The sequence below is a fragment of the Dendronephthya gigantea genome, unplaced genomic scaffold (assembly GCF_004324835.1).
Source record: "Dendronephthya gigantea isolate DGI-Jeju-01 unplaced genomic scaffold, DenGig_1.0 000003F, whole genome shotgun sequence".
In the NCBI taxonomy this organism is placed as follows: Eukaryota; Metazoa; Cnidaria; class Anthozoa; order Malacalcyonacea; family Nephtheidae; genus Dendronephthya; species Dendronephthya gigantea.
In genome coordinates, this window is record NW_021163013.1 from 1,769,073 (window position 1) to 1,783,918 (window position 14,846).

General features: G+C 35.5%; 4 protein-coding genes across 4 annotated transcripts; 1 reads left to right on the plus strand and 3 right to left on the minus strand.

The window, feature by feature from the left end:
* The first annotated feature begins 207 nt into the window (after nucleotides 1–207).
* On the plus strand, nucleotides 208–3,522 carry LOC114541442. Its single transcript, XM_028561366.1, has 6 exons — nucleotides 208–445; nucleotides 1,035–1,176; nucleotides 1,603–1,795; nucleotides 1,869–2,016; nucleotides 2,110–2,169; nucleotides 2,313–3,522. Exons 4-6 carry the CDS (start codon nucleotides 1,908–1,910, stop codon nucleotides 3,062–3,064), a joined length of 921 nt encoding a protein of 306 aa, XP_028417167.1. The 5' UTR covers nucleotides 208–445; nucleotides 1,035–1,176; nucleotides 1,603–1,795; nucleotides 1,869–1,907; the 3' UTR covers nucleotides 3,065–3,522.
* A 3,260-nt stretch (nucleotides 3,523–6,782) lies between these two features.
* Nucleotides 6,783–8,481, minus strand: LOC114539523. The gene is made up of 7 exons (XM_028560163.1): nucleotides 8,302–8,481; nucleotides 7,921–8,101; nucleotides 7,762–7,851; nucleotides 7,530–7,668; nucleotides 7,388–7,456; nucleotides 7,100–7,287; nucleotides 6,783–7,036 (listed from the first exon to the last, which is right to left on the minus strand). Exons 2-7 carry the CDS (start codon nucleotides 7,994–7,996, stop codon nucleotides 6,783–6,785), a joined length of 816 nt encoding a protein of 271 aa, XP_028415964.1. The 5' UTR covers nucleotides 7,997–8,101; nucleotides 8,302–8,481.
* A 99-nt stretch (nucleotides 8,482–8,580) lies between these two features.
* Nucleotides 8,581–10,130, minus strand: LOC114539533. The gene is made up of 7 exons (XM_028560172.1): nucleotides 10,049–10,130; nucleotides 9,672–9,895; nucleotides 9,481–9,530; nucleotides 9,289–9,370; nucleotides 8,958–9,134; nucleotides 8,740–8,885; nucleotides 8,581–8,674 (listed from the first exon to the last, which is right to left on the minus strand). Exons 2-7 carry the CDS (start codon nucleotides 9,834–9,836, stop codon nucleotides 8,581–8,583), a joined length of 714 nt encoding a protein of 237 aa, XP_028415973.1. The 5' UTR covers nucleotides 9,837–9,895; nucleotides 10,049–10,130.
* LOC114539544 lies at nucleotides 9,842–10,917 on the minus strand. Its single transcript, XM_028560181.1, has 3 exons — nucleotides 10,270–10,917; nucleotides 10,049–10,156; nucleotides 9,842–9,895 (listed from the first exon to the last, which is right to left on the minus strand). The coding sequence occupies exons 1-3, from the start codon at nucleotides 10,783–10,785 to the stop codon at nucleotides 9,842–9,844; spliced, it is 678 nt and encodes a 225-aa protein (XP_028415982.1). The 5' UTR covers nucleotides 10,786–10,917.
* Nucleotides 10,918–14,846: the final 3,929 nt, after the last annotated feature.

Consider the following 14,846-nt stretch of genomic DNA (forward strand, 5'->3'; position numbering starts at 1 on the left):
AACTGGTGTTCACTTCTTATAAAATCAAAAACATTTTCAACTTTAAGGATGCAATCCCCAGTGATGTAAAATCCCTTGTGGTATACAAATTTACTTGCGCAGGATGTAATTCCTGTTATATTGGTGAAACCACCCACCGGTTTCACATGTTCTAAAACGCTTGAAGCATGGGTTCTAAATTTTAGAACGTCGCAATTAAGCGTCGCCAGATTATAATCTAAATAATCTAATCCGCACGCGCAAAGCAAGCTGGGATAACTATTACAACGTGTTGAACATAAACAAAATGGCGACAGAAAGGGGTTGTTATGCTGTCTTGACCGATGAAAAAAAACGAATTCTTTGTGAATATTATGATAAAGGCATGACCACAACGTCTCCATGCATGCATGCTTTCATTGACCAAGCTGCGCAAGAAGCGAATCTTAGTGTTGATAAAGTCAAGGTTAGTGAATTTGTTCTAATATAAATAAACCCTTCAAATGGCAAACGTTATGTTATTAAACGTTTGTGATCGTTTCACAACAAAATTAATGTTTCTAGGTGTATATAATAATGCTTTAATTACTTGGTTTCGTGTAAATTCAATTTATATTTAGTACGGTGTTGTAAAGTTATGCCTGTTTATCGTATTTATAGCATTTGAGTATCCTATTTATACATTTTATAATGAACTAATAATGTCAGATTGTTTTCATTCGTGCAATGGTAAGGATGTAATTAAATTATATTACATAATTACTTGAAAGATGGAATGTTCCATTTAAAAAAGCGAATAGTGAAAGCAACCATGCAATAGAAAACTATTTGAAATAAAAAGATTCTATTGCACAATTGGCAGAATATATATTTGTTTAATACTAGTTGACCAAAAACAACTACCCCAACTGTAATTAAAAGACATTAAATTAATGTGTTCTCTAAGCATGTATTTTGAATATCTAATTATAGTATATAATGGTTAATGCTTCTGCAAATGCATGGTCAGCATGCCATGACTACCCATAATGTGTAAAATAAATTATTGTTTTTAGAAATGGATAGGAAATGAAAGGAGAAAGCGAAAAGCAAGCTCTACTTTTGTAAATGATTTGGAAGAGAGACAGTCCAACAAGCCGCCATCTAAACGTGCAATCACTGGATATAATCTTTTCTGTTCCCAAATGATGAATTCAGGTTTTAGTATTCTTCTAACATGTGACTAATTTAAAAAATGTTATACTTGAGCAATGCTAAACTTTAAACTCTGTCAATGCAAAAAAATAATGAATAATTTACCATTAAGGGTCTTTAAGTTGGTACCTTTTCTTTGTAAATACCACATGTATTTGTTATGTGCAGTATAACCTGGGCATTCATCAGTGCAAAAACATGTTATAAGTTCCATGAACAATTTGACAAACACAACAGAAGCAACCAGGTGGATTGCTTCTGATTAGAACTTCTGTAAATCTGCAAATGATATGCCAATTAGGTTTTAGTCATTTCAAATCAATATTTTTAAAATAGGGCTGAAACCAAAAAAGTATTAAATAGTATAACAATATTTAATCTGTAATTTTGTATGTAAAATGACTTACATAAATGAAATCTAATATTTAGACGAATGCCAAATGTTATCAAGCAAGTCAGCTAAAATGAAGTTTGCAGTTGATAAGTGGAAATCACTTTCATTGGAAAAATGTGAAGAATGGAAAGAAAATGCTAGAGAACTTGCTAATAATTGCACAACAGAGCTAACACCAAAACAAAAAAAGCTCAAGTATTGAAAGCAAAGAAACAACTAATAGCACAGGTATACATTTATATTTCATACAAGTCATTCTAGTTAATAATATAAAACAAATTAGTGTTTTATATCTTTTTAGTTGTCATATTTGGAAAGCCTTGGTTGTGATGCATCGGTCATGATTTTTGAGCATGAGTCGAAAGAAATTAGCCACTATGGTACTGGCAAAGGTCTGAAGTACCTTAGTGAGAACAATGAGGCAACAATAAAGTTTATGGAATTTTTTGGTTTGTATGAACAGTACATGTGTATGTACATTTATGTTTTAAATACTGACTACAGATGTTTAATCATTATTTGTGTTCTTATTTTTTTTGCAGAATGCCCGAACGAAAAGTATTCAGCATCAGATGTTGCTGCAATGTTCAACAGAAAATACCGTAAGCTTAGCATAATTTACATTTATATTTGTACAAAATATAATTATTCAATCATCACTCATGACATGCGTCGAATGCCAAACTAATCTATTTAGTACCTATATATTGTAAATTTATTATGTGTATGTATTTCTGCTTGACAGGTGAGGCTTCTGGAAAACTTTGTGCTCGTGTACCTTACCATAAGGGTGGGTTTGAGGTAACAGGGTTACCTGATGGTGTAGAGTTCAAAAAGCCAACTTCCTATGGTGCTAATACCATTCAAGCCATTATGAAGAATTCAGAAAACATAAAGTTTTTCATCGTTGAAAATCAGGCTAGTGACCGTGAAGAAACACTTCAACTCACTTCAAAGCATTCCCAAGCATTAACAAAAATTGTAGACAGTGACAAAATTGGTAGAATTTTGTCAGGAGAAACGTCAATTAAGAAGGACGATTTAGAAGTTGCTGACCCGGATTTATCTGCAAGTGATTTCCAAGTCCTGATGACAGATTTACACAGTCATTTTGAAAAGGATGCTATGTCAGCGCTTATCGCGAACTATCAGAGCAGTTTCAGACACAAAGGTTATATTCTACCAGTTTACACCGAGACAGAAGACCCATATTGGCTTTTCTATCATCCTGGGACCGCAACGGAGATAGAATCTCTAAGTCCAGAAGACAGCATTTCAGGATATTGGCTGGATAAAGCGACCTCAAATTTAGAATTTAAACTTCTCCATAAAAAGACATCAATCAAAGCCTTAAATGTGATTTGTTTTGATGGCAATCTGGGGTCGTTGCGGCTGAAGAAACATTTGCTCCTATGTAATCGTACGACAATAATTGTTCTACCAGTAGATTTTGACACTTCAATTGTGAAGTGTTTGGAGCATCAGGGATTTTCTTAATTAAGTATATTGTAGTTAAGATTTGAAGTTAATTCAAGCGGCTCTTTGGCAGACTCTGCTGTTTGTAAATATCATAAAGAGAAATGAGAGCTTCTGATTGACTGCGGATGCCACAAGCTCGTCCCAACCCAAATTTTTATCGTCATCATAGGGAAACACTGCATTTGTATTGGGCTTGTATTTACAAACTATCTGTTGTTACGTTCATCATGTTCTGCTCAATGTTGTAATTAAGTAAACCATGTACATTAAAGATTACTTTTTTGAAATACACCAACAACCGACATAATCTAACTTACGTTTGAGTGTGACCAAGCACCCCAAGATAGGGCAAGGTGATGTTAGAGTGTTCGTTAGAGCGCAGTTATTAAATTAGAATGTAAATGAAGCACTCAAAAATACATTGGAGTGTGAACAAGCTCTGTGCGTATGATTTGTTTCTAATCTAGTACCCAGTCCTTTAGTAGGACAAACATGTTTACACGACCACATGACCTGCTTACAGGATCTCATGACCACATCTTAGGCTAAGATGTAAAAATTACACAAGAATCAACATGATCTAACTTACGTTTAAGTATCAATTTGAGCACCCCACAATGCGGCAAGTTAAGGTGACCTACGCTATGTTAGTGTGGTAAAGCACCCTAAGATGGGGTAAGTTGACATAAATTAAATTAGAATGTAAATGAAGCACACAAAAATACATTGGAGTGTAAACAAGCGCAGTGCGTGTAATTTGTTTCTAATCAAGTACCCAGTCCTTTAGTAGGACAAACATGTTTACACGACCACATGACCTGATTACAGGATCCCATGACCACATCTTAGGTTAAGATGTAAAAATTACACAAGAATCAACATGATCTAACTTACGTTTAAGTATCAATTTGAGCACCCCACTATGCGGCAAGTTAAGGTGACCTACGCTATGTTAGTGTGGTAAAGCACCCTAAGATGGGGTAAGTTGACATAAATTAATTAGAATGTAAATGAAGCACACAAAAATACATTGGAGTGTGAACAAGCTCTGTGCGTATAATTTGTTTCTAATCTAGTACCCAGTCCTTTAGTAGGACAAACATGTTTACACGACCACATGACCTGCTTACAGGATCCCATGACCACATCTTAGGTTAAGATGTAAAAATTACACAAGAATCAACATGATCTAACTTACGTTTAAGTATCAATTTGAGCACCCCACTATGCGGCAAGTTAAGGTAACCTATGCTATTTTAGTGTGGTAAAGCACCCTAAGAAGGGGTAAGTTGACATAAATTAAATTAGAATGTAAATGAAGCACACAAAAATACATTGGAGTGTGAACAAGCGCAGTGCGTGTAATTTGTTTCTAATCAAGTACCCAGTCCTTTAGTAGGACAAACATGTTTACACGACCACATGACCTGATTACAGGATCCCATGACCACATCTTAGGTTAAGATGTAAAAATTACACAAGAATCAACATGATCTAACTTACGTTTAAGTATCAATTTGAGCACCCCACTATGCGGCAAGTTAAGGTGACCTACGCTATGTTAGTGTGGTAAAGCACCCTAAGATGGGGTAAGTTGACATAAATTAAATTAGAATGTAAATGAAGCACACAAAAATACATTGGAGTGTAGACAAGCGCAGTGCGTGTAATTTGTTTCTAATCAAGTACCCAGTCCTTTAGTAGGACAAACATGTTTACACAACCACATGACCTGATTACAGGATCCCATGACCACATCTTAGGTTAAGATGTAAAAATTACACAAGAATCAACATGATCTAACTTACGTTTAAGTATCAATTTGAGCACCCCACTATGCGGCAAGTTAAGGTGACCTATGCTATGTTAGTGTGGTAAAGCACCCTAAGAAGGGGTAAGTTGACATAAATTAAATTAGAATGTAAATGAAGCACAAAAATACATTGGAGTGTGAACAAGCGCAGTGCGTGTAATTTGTTTCTAATCAAGTACCCAGTCCTTTAGTAGGACAAACATGTTTACACGACCACATGACCTGATTACAGGATCCCATGACCACATCTTAGGTTAAGATGTAAAAATTACACAAGAATCAACATGATCTAACTTACGTTTAAGTATCAATTTAAGCACCCCACTATGCGGCAAGTTAAGGTGACCTACGCTATGTTAGTGTGGTAAAGCACCCTAAGATGGGGTAAGTTGACATAAATTTAATTAGAATGTAAATGAAGCACACAAAAATACATTGGAGTGTGAACAAGCGCAGTGCGTGTAATTTGTTTCTAATCAAGTACCCAGTCCTTTAGTAGGACAAACATGTTTACACGACCACATGACCTGATACAGGATCCCATGACCACATCTTAGGTTAAGATGTAAAAATTACTCAAGAATCAACATGATCTAACTTACGTTTAAGTATCAATTTGAGCACCCCACTATGCGGCAAGTTAAGGTGACCTACGCTATGTTAGTGTGGTAAAGCACCCTAAGATGGGGTAAGTTGACATAAATTAAATTAGAATGTAAATGAAGCACACAAAAATACATTGGAGTGTGAACAAGCTCTGTGCGTATAATTTGTTTCTAATCTAGTACCCAGTCCTTTAGTAGGACAAACATGTTTACACGACCACATGACCTGCTTACAGGATCCCATGACCACATCTTAGGTTAAGATGTAAAAATTACACAAGAATCAACATGATCTAACTTACGTTTAAGTATCAATTTGAGCACCCCACTATGCGGCAAGTTAAGGTGACCTATGCTATGTTAGTGTGGTAAAGCACCCTAAGAAGGGTAAGTTGACATAAATTAAATTAGAATGTAAATGAAGCACACAAAAATACATTGGAGTGTGAACAAGCGCAGTGCGTGTAATTTGTTTCTAATCAAGTACCCAGTCCTTTAGTAGGACAAACATGTTTACACGACCACATGACCTGATTACAGGATCCCATGACACATCTTAGGTTAAGATGTAAAAATTACACAGAATCAACATGATCTAACTTACGTTTAAGTATCAATTTAAGCCCCACTATGCGGCAAGTTAAGGTGACCTACGCTATGTTAGTGTGGTAAAGCACCCTAAGATGGGGTAAGTTGACATAAATTAAATTAGAATGTAAATGAAGCACACAAAAATACATTGGAGTGTGAACAATATGTGTGCATTAATTTGTTTTTAATCTAGTACACAGTCCTTAAGTAGGACAAACATGTTTACACGACCACATGACCTGCTTACAGGATCCCATGACCACATTGTATTTAAATATGAATTTACACTTTTTTATCTGCGTGTGTCTTAGTGACTTCACTTGTTTATTCTAGACTGTCATCGGAGCTTTCCGAATCGTCCTCGGAAAAATCCAGCAATGGCGTGTCTTCTTCGTCTACTTCGTCATCGAAACTTGAAATGGATTCAAATTCTCTTCCCATACCTTTAGCACACGAATGTTCTGCTTCAATTTTTCTGATACATACTTCATTCATCATTATATCTTCCACATTGAGGTGCTCAGAAAGGTTTGACTTCAATAAAAATAATGCGTTATATATTTCAACAATTTCTTGCTTTGCCATTGCAATTAAACCATTCACGAGCTTTGGTTGATCCCCAGAGTGCGTGATGCAGTACTTATCAAGTTCTTTTTTCTGTCCACGTAGTATCGAAACAGCCTTTCGACTTCTAAAAGCAGAATACTCTGTTCTTCTTTGCACCTTTCTAAGAATTATGTGAATCAATTGCAGCTCTCTTCACAGCGGAGGGCACTGTGTCGTTGGTTTGTTGGTGATTTAGGTGGGAGTATATGACGGAATTTGGATCTTTGGCTTCCTCAAATTGCATTTCTGCTGGTAATTCTTGGATCCAGTCTTCCAGTGAATTCAATGATGCATTGTACCTGGTAACTGCAGCTTTGATGGCATTGGTTCTTTGTGAAATTTGTTTGGACAATTTGACTGCAATTGCTTGCCCATCTACCAAAATTATTAAAGTTATAAAAATACACTACCTGAAAACCTTCCTGTCGTATACATTACCTGCGTACTTGTTCTTGAGAGAGATAAGAAACATTCTTTCAACCGCTGAAGAGTAGGTCAATTCCATCACAGACTCTTGCCTTCTTTGTTCAAGAGAAATGGCGGCGGCGTTGAACTTACTCTCTCCAGTTTTCCATCTCTTTTTGAGTTTTTGTTGTTTTTCTATACGCTGAACAGCTTTTAAAACCCTATTAGAAAAGAATCCATGAGACAACGTAACAATGTTGAGAATGCAATACACTAGTAAGCTGATTCATCAAGTTATAACCCTCGACAAAATTGTTATACTTTTTGCTTTTTTTCACCACATCTGTAAGTTGGCTGTGATCTCCTTCTGGAATATTTCCAATCTGAGCTCTAGGAGACATTAAAAAGAAGATCATTAGTTATAAATTAAGTTAAATATACAAATGTCCAAAAGTAGAATTACCTCAGTTGGTAAAGATGGAGAAGATTTTGAACATATTGTTCCTCCCATGTCAACGAACGCATTTTCTTGGAATTCCTTTCTTGAATACATTTGCGTTCCTCTTCCATCCAAGTGTTAATAAGGAACGGATCATATGCAACTAAAATTATTACGAAGTTATTATACCGTATATTCTGTACATTTTTGTTCTTTTATAGTCAGTACACTAATATAAAGGCTTTATTTAAATTACCTGGCAATTTGGAAAATAGTTCTTGTATTTGCGACAATGTATGCACTATTATACTTGAGCACCTTTTAAGTTTCGCTTGCAATGAAGTTCCTGAACAATACAATTGTTGCACATTAAAATTATTTTACACACTTATTTTTCCTAAAGACAATTCTATACCGAAATTTCGAAGCTGACGAGCACCATAATGTAACAAAGCATCAGTTAGCACATCTGTTCGTCGTCCAGCACTCATTTCTTTGGTGATTGAGGAAAACCCTCTTAGGTAAGACCACAGCCTTTCAATGCCTTCACCATCTGTCAGGCCATACCCTTCTTGTCGTCTTGGACTAAATTCTACCTGAGAGGTTCAAATATTGAAGTTCAACAGGTAGGTAAAGTATGAACTTCATGAAGTACATTAACAATATTATCAGCGATACTATATAGTGGCAGTCTTCTTTATAACCTTTGAAGTAATAAAGCTGTTGATTTAATCAAAGCCTTGCTATTTACCATCTACATTAGTAGAGACTAGTGGTTAAAGAACAAATAAATCACCTGGCATGATGACTTATGGCCATAGCAATGAAAAATAGGTATTGCAAACCCAATGCGGTCCAAAATATCTTGTCTTGAATTTTTCTAAAGAAATACCATACTGCATATACATTTTTGATTTGCCAAAATACATGTCCCAATAATGCAACTTAGCAAAAATGCATTGAAAATTTGAAATGTTTTTAGTTGTTTGCTAAATAAAATCGAATTTGTTGAAAAAACAGTCCAGTATAAGAATTCAATTAGTTTTACTAGTACATTTGTTTACCTTAAAATGTGCTACCAATGTGCAAGCAATATATGTCTTCTAATCTTGCAATTTTCATCTGAAGTCCTGATTACTCGCTCTAGCTCATGTACAGAGTATGCAATTCTGTAAAATGATTAACTATTAACATGTGAAACATATATGGGCAATTTGTACACACATTACTGTACCTTTCACCATGTTTGATATTTATAAAGCCTTTTGGATAATCATGTCTGCATACACGACCAAAAACACCTTTCTCATCATATAATCTATTTTTTCCTTTGGACCGAAGCATACTGTTAACTTCCCCAGCCTTAAACTCATTGCAGCTCTAAATAATAGAAAAAGACTTAATAAAACACTTTCAGTTGTTCAAGATTATTGGTTCAAATTGCATACTTACTGTATCAGCTTTTTTGGCATTGGATGTATAATTTTCAACAAATTCATCAACATCAGTTTGATTTGCGAACATAGTCAGTTGATGCCGTGGGGGAAGAATACATTTGGCAGCAGACTTTTTTCGCACCAAACCAAAACAAGCATCCATAGATTCTATAAGAATACCAGATTCCCCTTCCTATAAGAAGAAATTCAAGTTACTTGCAAAACTATTTTTTACAACGCCATTTGTGCAAAGACAATGTTTACTATATGTCTATATACAGGTAATACAGCTCTAAATCAAACCTGAAATTTAATGTGGCAGTTAATTATAAATACTACCACTGTACCTTAGGACAAAGAGGACATGAGTGCTTTGTGATGGTTTGTTCTCTAATGGGAAAGCCAGTTCCAAGCAAATACTGATGATAGCTAGATTTTAAATATATATACAGCATTATATGATATGCAAACATATAAGCATTCTACATTTCTGAATTTACCAGTACCACATATCAAAAATAATTATATAGTTACTCTACCGATATTCATCAAATGAATCAGTATTTAGTGTGGAGTAGATATTGTTAACCTGCCAAAAAATTGTGATCTGGTGAGCCATTAATAAGATATGTGTATGTTATGTTTTTTAATATAATGGTCACAGTGGTGGAAGTCTAATGTGAGCCTCTAGTAGCAATGATAATGCATGTTTAAACAAACAATACTATACCCATTTTGGAAGAGTTGATTTTTTGGAAAAAATTCCTAGCGCATCACAAAACTTTTTCAGGGAAACATGACACTCCAATAGAAGAGTTCGAGCCAGCTCCATTAATTGAACCTGGAAAGCAAGAGTTGGTCTTGTTGCACTTCCTGGCCATAACTTCATTTTCATCAATGTTACAGCATCCTTCTCACAATCACAAAACAGTATCTGTTTATGATGTTGGCGACCTAAATATCATACAGAATTGGCAACTAATTATTCAATCTAAATCATGTTTGAATTTCATGGATAAACTCTATCCTGAGATGTATGGAAACTCCTTTAACAATAACAACAACTCTTACAAGTATATATGTGTTTATACAAAGGAAATTAATTACCAAACTGATCAATGCAAACAACATTTCTAGGTTGGGCTGATGGACAGTTTTGTTGATGCTCTCTTCCAATGACAACATGATTGACAAAAATGGCACAATGTTTTCATCCTACATATAAAAGAAAACAAAAATGACACTCTATCCTCTTTTTCTGGATTGCATGGTGTTTTGCTAACATTTACTTATTTTCTACATGAAAATAAAGTATGAATTGCATTTACCTGAAGCTTTTCCAAAACATGGAAATAATTTCGTCGCCCGTGAATATTTTCAGCACATAATAGGCAGAAATACTGCTCAATGCCACATTCGTTACAACGAACATCAACCTGATTTTGCCCACATTCACAACATTTCTGGCTGCTATTAAAGAACCCCTCGGCCTCTGTCTCAATTCGGCCGTTTAACAGTTCTTCCCGAATATTTCCCCAGCTACTGAACTCTTTAAATCTCCGTTTATTGTGTTGAGACGTTACAGGGCCCTCCTGATCTGACTCGTCAAATATTTCCTGTTCAAATGTGCCTTGATTTATATTATCCACCGCTGAATCTAACTCTCCTTGGCCATATTGTCTATCAACACTTCTGTCACTAATTGTATTTTTCCGAACTTTTAAAGAAAAGCTTTTTCTTGATTTTTTTCCCGACGTTGAAACACTCAAAACACTGATTTTCGCCGCTTTAAAGCGCTTTGGACGCTGTGATGTGGATAACATAGCACTTCGACGAGCCGCCATGTTGTTATTTACTTTCCCGCCGGTCCTGGTAACTAACACTGAACTAACGAAAGCGTCGCTTAGATTATTTAGATTATAATCTGGCGACGCTTAATTGCGTCGTTCTAAAATTTAGAACCCATGCTTCAAGCGTTTTAGAACATGTGAAACCGGTGAACCACCCGACATCTCGCCACAAGGATCAAAGAACACACCTCCACTGACAAAAACTCACACGTCTATAGACACCTACAAAACCCCAACTGCAATTCTAAATACACCCGGTCCTGCTTTTCTATCTTAGACACTGCTAAAACCTCCTTCTCTCTCAAACTCAAAGAGGCTCTTTATATTCGTAAACACAAACCAGACCTTAACAAATGCAGGTTCAGCATTTTAATACTATTTTCCAGCTATAAAATGTTATAAAATATGCATATTATGAATCCTGTTATGTTGGCAATCATTTTTGTAAATAATCTAGCTATTTCGCCGTTTAACAAGATGATGTGATCGTGTATGGGCTTTTTGACACGTCGTAGTTTGCACAGGATTGAAAATTTAATATAACTATATAAGCACGAATTCCAAAGGCAAAGTGTAAGACAAAGCGAATGTATCATGCGGTTTATTTACATTTTTGAACAATTGATCTTCTGTACTTTTTAAAGTACGATGTCCTTTTGAATTTCGCGATCGAACATTTAGGTTCGCAAGGCATCTAAATGCGAATATATTGTATTGTTTATGTTCAGAAGCTCTATATTGAAGACTGGCACGTGCGCCGGAGTTAACGCCAGAACAGGCGTCTTATTACTCCGGCGTCAGCACGGAGTTGAAAATTCGCCCCGGTTTTGTTTTGTTGTTTTTTTTTTGTTTTTTTTGTTTATTTTTCGTCGTCGCAAGTCTGAATGGCGCGAAACATTGTAGTATTTAAAATATGTATGTAACCGTATTTATCTACGTCCCAGTCTTATCTCCCAAGAGTTGTGGTGCACGCAGAATAATATTTTGGGCTCACTTTTTCGAATTTGCCTTGTAACCAGGCCTGATTCAAGATGGCGGCCAGGCACAAATTTATTTTGGGATCACTTTCGCTGGGAGCTTAAATTCTGCGTTCGGAGTTTAAATATAGTGCTTAAATTCTGAAACTTAAATAAAAAATAAAAACCTGTCCCACACATAAACCCTGAAACTAACCAAATGGTATTGTAGACGTTCAATTTCAAAAAAAAATTTAAAAAAAAAGGAAAAATGAAGTAAAATAATGGTGCTTTACCAAGATTTGAACCGGGATATTTCCCACGCAGTACGACTTCTCGACTAACAAGTCGTTGCTGAAGCGCTGAAGCATAGCGTAGTTTAGGTATATTTATAGTGCTCAATGTAGAAAATAACTCAAACAGGCACGGTTACAAAGCTCCCATCGAAAGTGATCCCAAAATAAATTTGTGCGTGGTGCACAGCTTTGGCTAATTTTCCAATGCGCGATTCGATTTCGCTCGCATGATACGCATATCATATTAATTAAACTAAAACATAAAGTTTGTTCCCTTTGGGAGTTAAAATGCATTCTAAGCTCTGTAAGTACAAAAGAACAGTTTTATCAAATTGTTTTTGTTGATTGTACATGGGGATTGTACATGGCAATTCCTCCAAGAGCAACAAATAAACCGTTCTTTTCATGCTTTTCGACTAAGTTTAGATTGAATTGGGGTAAGAATATATTTAATACATGTAGATTTTGGTCCTATTTTTATAATATTGCTGCTATTTCGCCGTTTAACAAGATGATGTGGTCGTGTATGGGCGCGTTGAACGTCGTAGTTTGCACAGGATTGAAGATTTAATATAACTATATAAGCGCGAATTCCAAAGGCAAAGTGTAAGACAAAGCGAATATATCATGCGGTTTATTTACATTTTTTAACAATAATTATTGAACTTCTATACTTTTTAAAGTACGAGGTCCTTTTGAATTTCGCGATCGAACATTTAGGTTCGCAAGGCATCTAAATGCGAATATGAACTGTATTGTTTATGTTCAGAAGCTCTATATTGAAGACTGGCACGTGCGCCGAAGTTAACGCCAGAACAGGCGTCTTGTTAACTTTAAATCATCTCCGCATATAAAATGGTAAATTGACAATAAAGCAGTCGAAAGTGTTGTCAAAACAAGAAGCATGAGGTTAGATTTGCACGAACTTGCGTTCCAAATATTTTATTTGTGTTCGGCTTACAACGTCAGCATTGACGTACAGTGCATGGATACCCAAAAGAGATAATACAAGGGCAGATTTTTAAGCCGCTTGGTAGATCATGACGACTGGAGCATAACTGCATGCTATATTTTGCAAAAAGCTAGACAAGCTCTGGGCCCCAATACGGTAAACTGTATGGCGAATTATTACAACTGTAAAATAAAACGTTTCTTTTCCCGTTTTTGGAATCCATGCGAATACAGCAGAAGTTGATTTTTTCGTACAAAGTCTACGCAACGAAAATTGCTTAGTCGTTCTCTTGTTGCGCTGGTCCTGTTGCGCTCGTGCGTTCCATTATTTACATCTGACTCCTCCGCAGTCCCTGTGTAAATGTAGTTGAACATTTATAGATCAGTAGTTGGACATTATTTTATAAATCAGTAGTGATATTTATAACTAAGGACATTTATGTCGAAGAAAGACTAAAGAACTAATAAGACAACATATTTTTAAAGGGGACTAGATCGTTGAACTTATTAGTTATGACAAGAGACTCTCATATTCCTGAGAATAGATATTTCCCGAATTTGCTCGAGTGCACACAAAACAGTAGCTTAAAAACGAGGCGGGCCATCAAATCTATTGTTTATGATGGGATGGTTTTCATTGCCCGAGAGCAAATTCGGGAAGTGTCTGTTAATTACTAAGTGTCCGAGTGTTATAATTTTATAAGAAATAAATCTGCCTGGGATCACTAAGATTTCAATCCGTCATCAGCTCTGTTGTCTGCTTTAATATTTTATGTTTGGTTGAAAGATGTGAATAAGAACATAACAAGTGTTTATGTGAACCTATTTAAATTAAGCTATTATGCAAGACAGCTTTTTATGGATCTCGCATCAGTCGCATGATCCCGTTTAGCCGAGATGAAAGGAAATGAGTTTTAAGGGGTATTAAACTGGCTGTCCCAGTAAAACCGGAACCCGCACAATTGATTTTAGCGCAATAGTCCGTGTCTTCCACAACTTATTTACATATATCTGTCTCCATAACAGTGGCGTAGCCAGACCGACAATTGACTCTGAAAACAATGAATATCTAAAAAAAAAATGATGATAACATAAAATTTGCATTGCTTGAAGCGTGGCTCACGCAATCATGTTTAAAATATATTATACAGGATTAGCATGAAACACTTTGCAATACAACTTAGAATGAGCAAGAGCACGTTTTTAATATGTATAGTGAATATCCAGAGCAGCATAAGCAGATTATTGGGGCCCTTTGTGCTCGCGCGTGACTGTAATAAAAATCCCCATGAAAGATAATTATTTTAGACTCGACTAAATTTAATTAAATCTAACATGTGTGAAGGGCCATTTACACTATACGATTAGTGGTATACGATTTTTGCACTGACGTATGGCTAGAATAAATACGCGGTGAAACATTGGATTTCCAACTTAACCCTATGGCTGTAAACGGAAAAGTGCCATAAGCTTTCGTTTCTTTTTGCCAATATTCATGCAACAATCCTATCCAACTATTCGTATAATGGAACTGTTTTTCAAAAGAAATACTCAAAACAAATAATGTCTCACACTTAAAGTAGATTTCATACGCGAAGTAGATTTTGATGTACATTAACTACAATCGAGGAAATCTTAGTGTTAAAAATTGATATGTCAAATATCTATAAATAACTGTTGAATAATTATTATAACTTCTGTTAAAAACGTACGTGCTAAACAAGGTGAATAAAATATTAATCAGGCTTTGCTTTGGTTATGAAACATGCTAATATTTAGGCTGCATTATGACGCGGTTTACAGAAAAGCATGATTCCGATTGGTTATTGAATCCAGTTAAGCTAAATAGGAA

Bases quoted from the DNA above. Each gene is read 5' to 3' on its own strand.
- LOC114539544 (XM_028560181.1), bottom strand. From the start codon at position 10,785: ATGGCGGCTCGTCGAAGTGCTATGTTATCCACATCACAGCGTCCAAAG. The intron at 10,157-10,269 runs GTAAATGCAATT...TTTTATATGTAG, and splicing joins ATGTTTTGGAAAAGCTTCAG to GATGAAAACATTGTGCCATT. The intron at 9,896-10,048 runs GTAATTAATTTC...TATGATATTTAG, and splicing joins TGTTTGCATTGATCAGTTTG to GTCGCCAACATCATAAACAG.
- LOC114541442 (XM_028561366.1), top strand. From the start codon at position 1,908: ATGATTTTTGAGCATGAGTCGAAAGAAATTAGCCACTATGGTACTGGC. The intron at 2,017-2,109 runs GTTTGTATGAAC...TTTTTTTTGCAG, and splicing joins AAAGTTTATGGAATTTTTTG to AATGCCCGAACGAAAAGTAT. The intron at 2,170-2,312 runs GTAAGCTTAGCA...TCTGCTTGACAG, and splicing joins AATGTTCAACAGAAAATACC to GTGAGGCTTCTGGAAAACTT.
- LOC114539523 (XM_028560163.1), bottom strand. From the start codon at position 7,996: ATGAGTGCTGGACGACGAACAGATGTGCTAACTGATGCTTTGTTACAT. The intron at 7,852-7,920 runs GTATAGAATTGT...TGTATTGTTCAG, and splicing joins TCGTCAGCTTCGAAATTTCG to GAACTTCATTGCAAGCGAAA. The intron at 7,457-7,529 runs GTAATTCTACTT...AATGTCTCCTAG, and splicing joins CTCCATCTTTACCAACTGAG to AGCTCAGATTGGAAATATTC.
- LOC114539533 (XM_028560172.1), bottom strand. From the start codon at position 9,836: ATGAAAATGAAGTTATGGCCAGGAAGTGCAACAAGACCAACTCTTGCT. The intron at 9,531-9,671 runs GTATAGTATTGT...ATTTTTTGGCAG, and splicing joins AATCAACTCTTCCAAAATGG to GTTAACAATATCTACTCCAC. The intron at 9,371-9,480 runs GTAGAGTAACTA...TTTAAAATCTAG, and splicing joins GATTCATTTGATGAATATCG to CTATCATCAGTATTTGCTTG.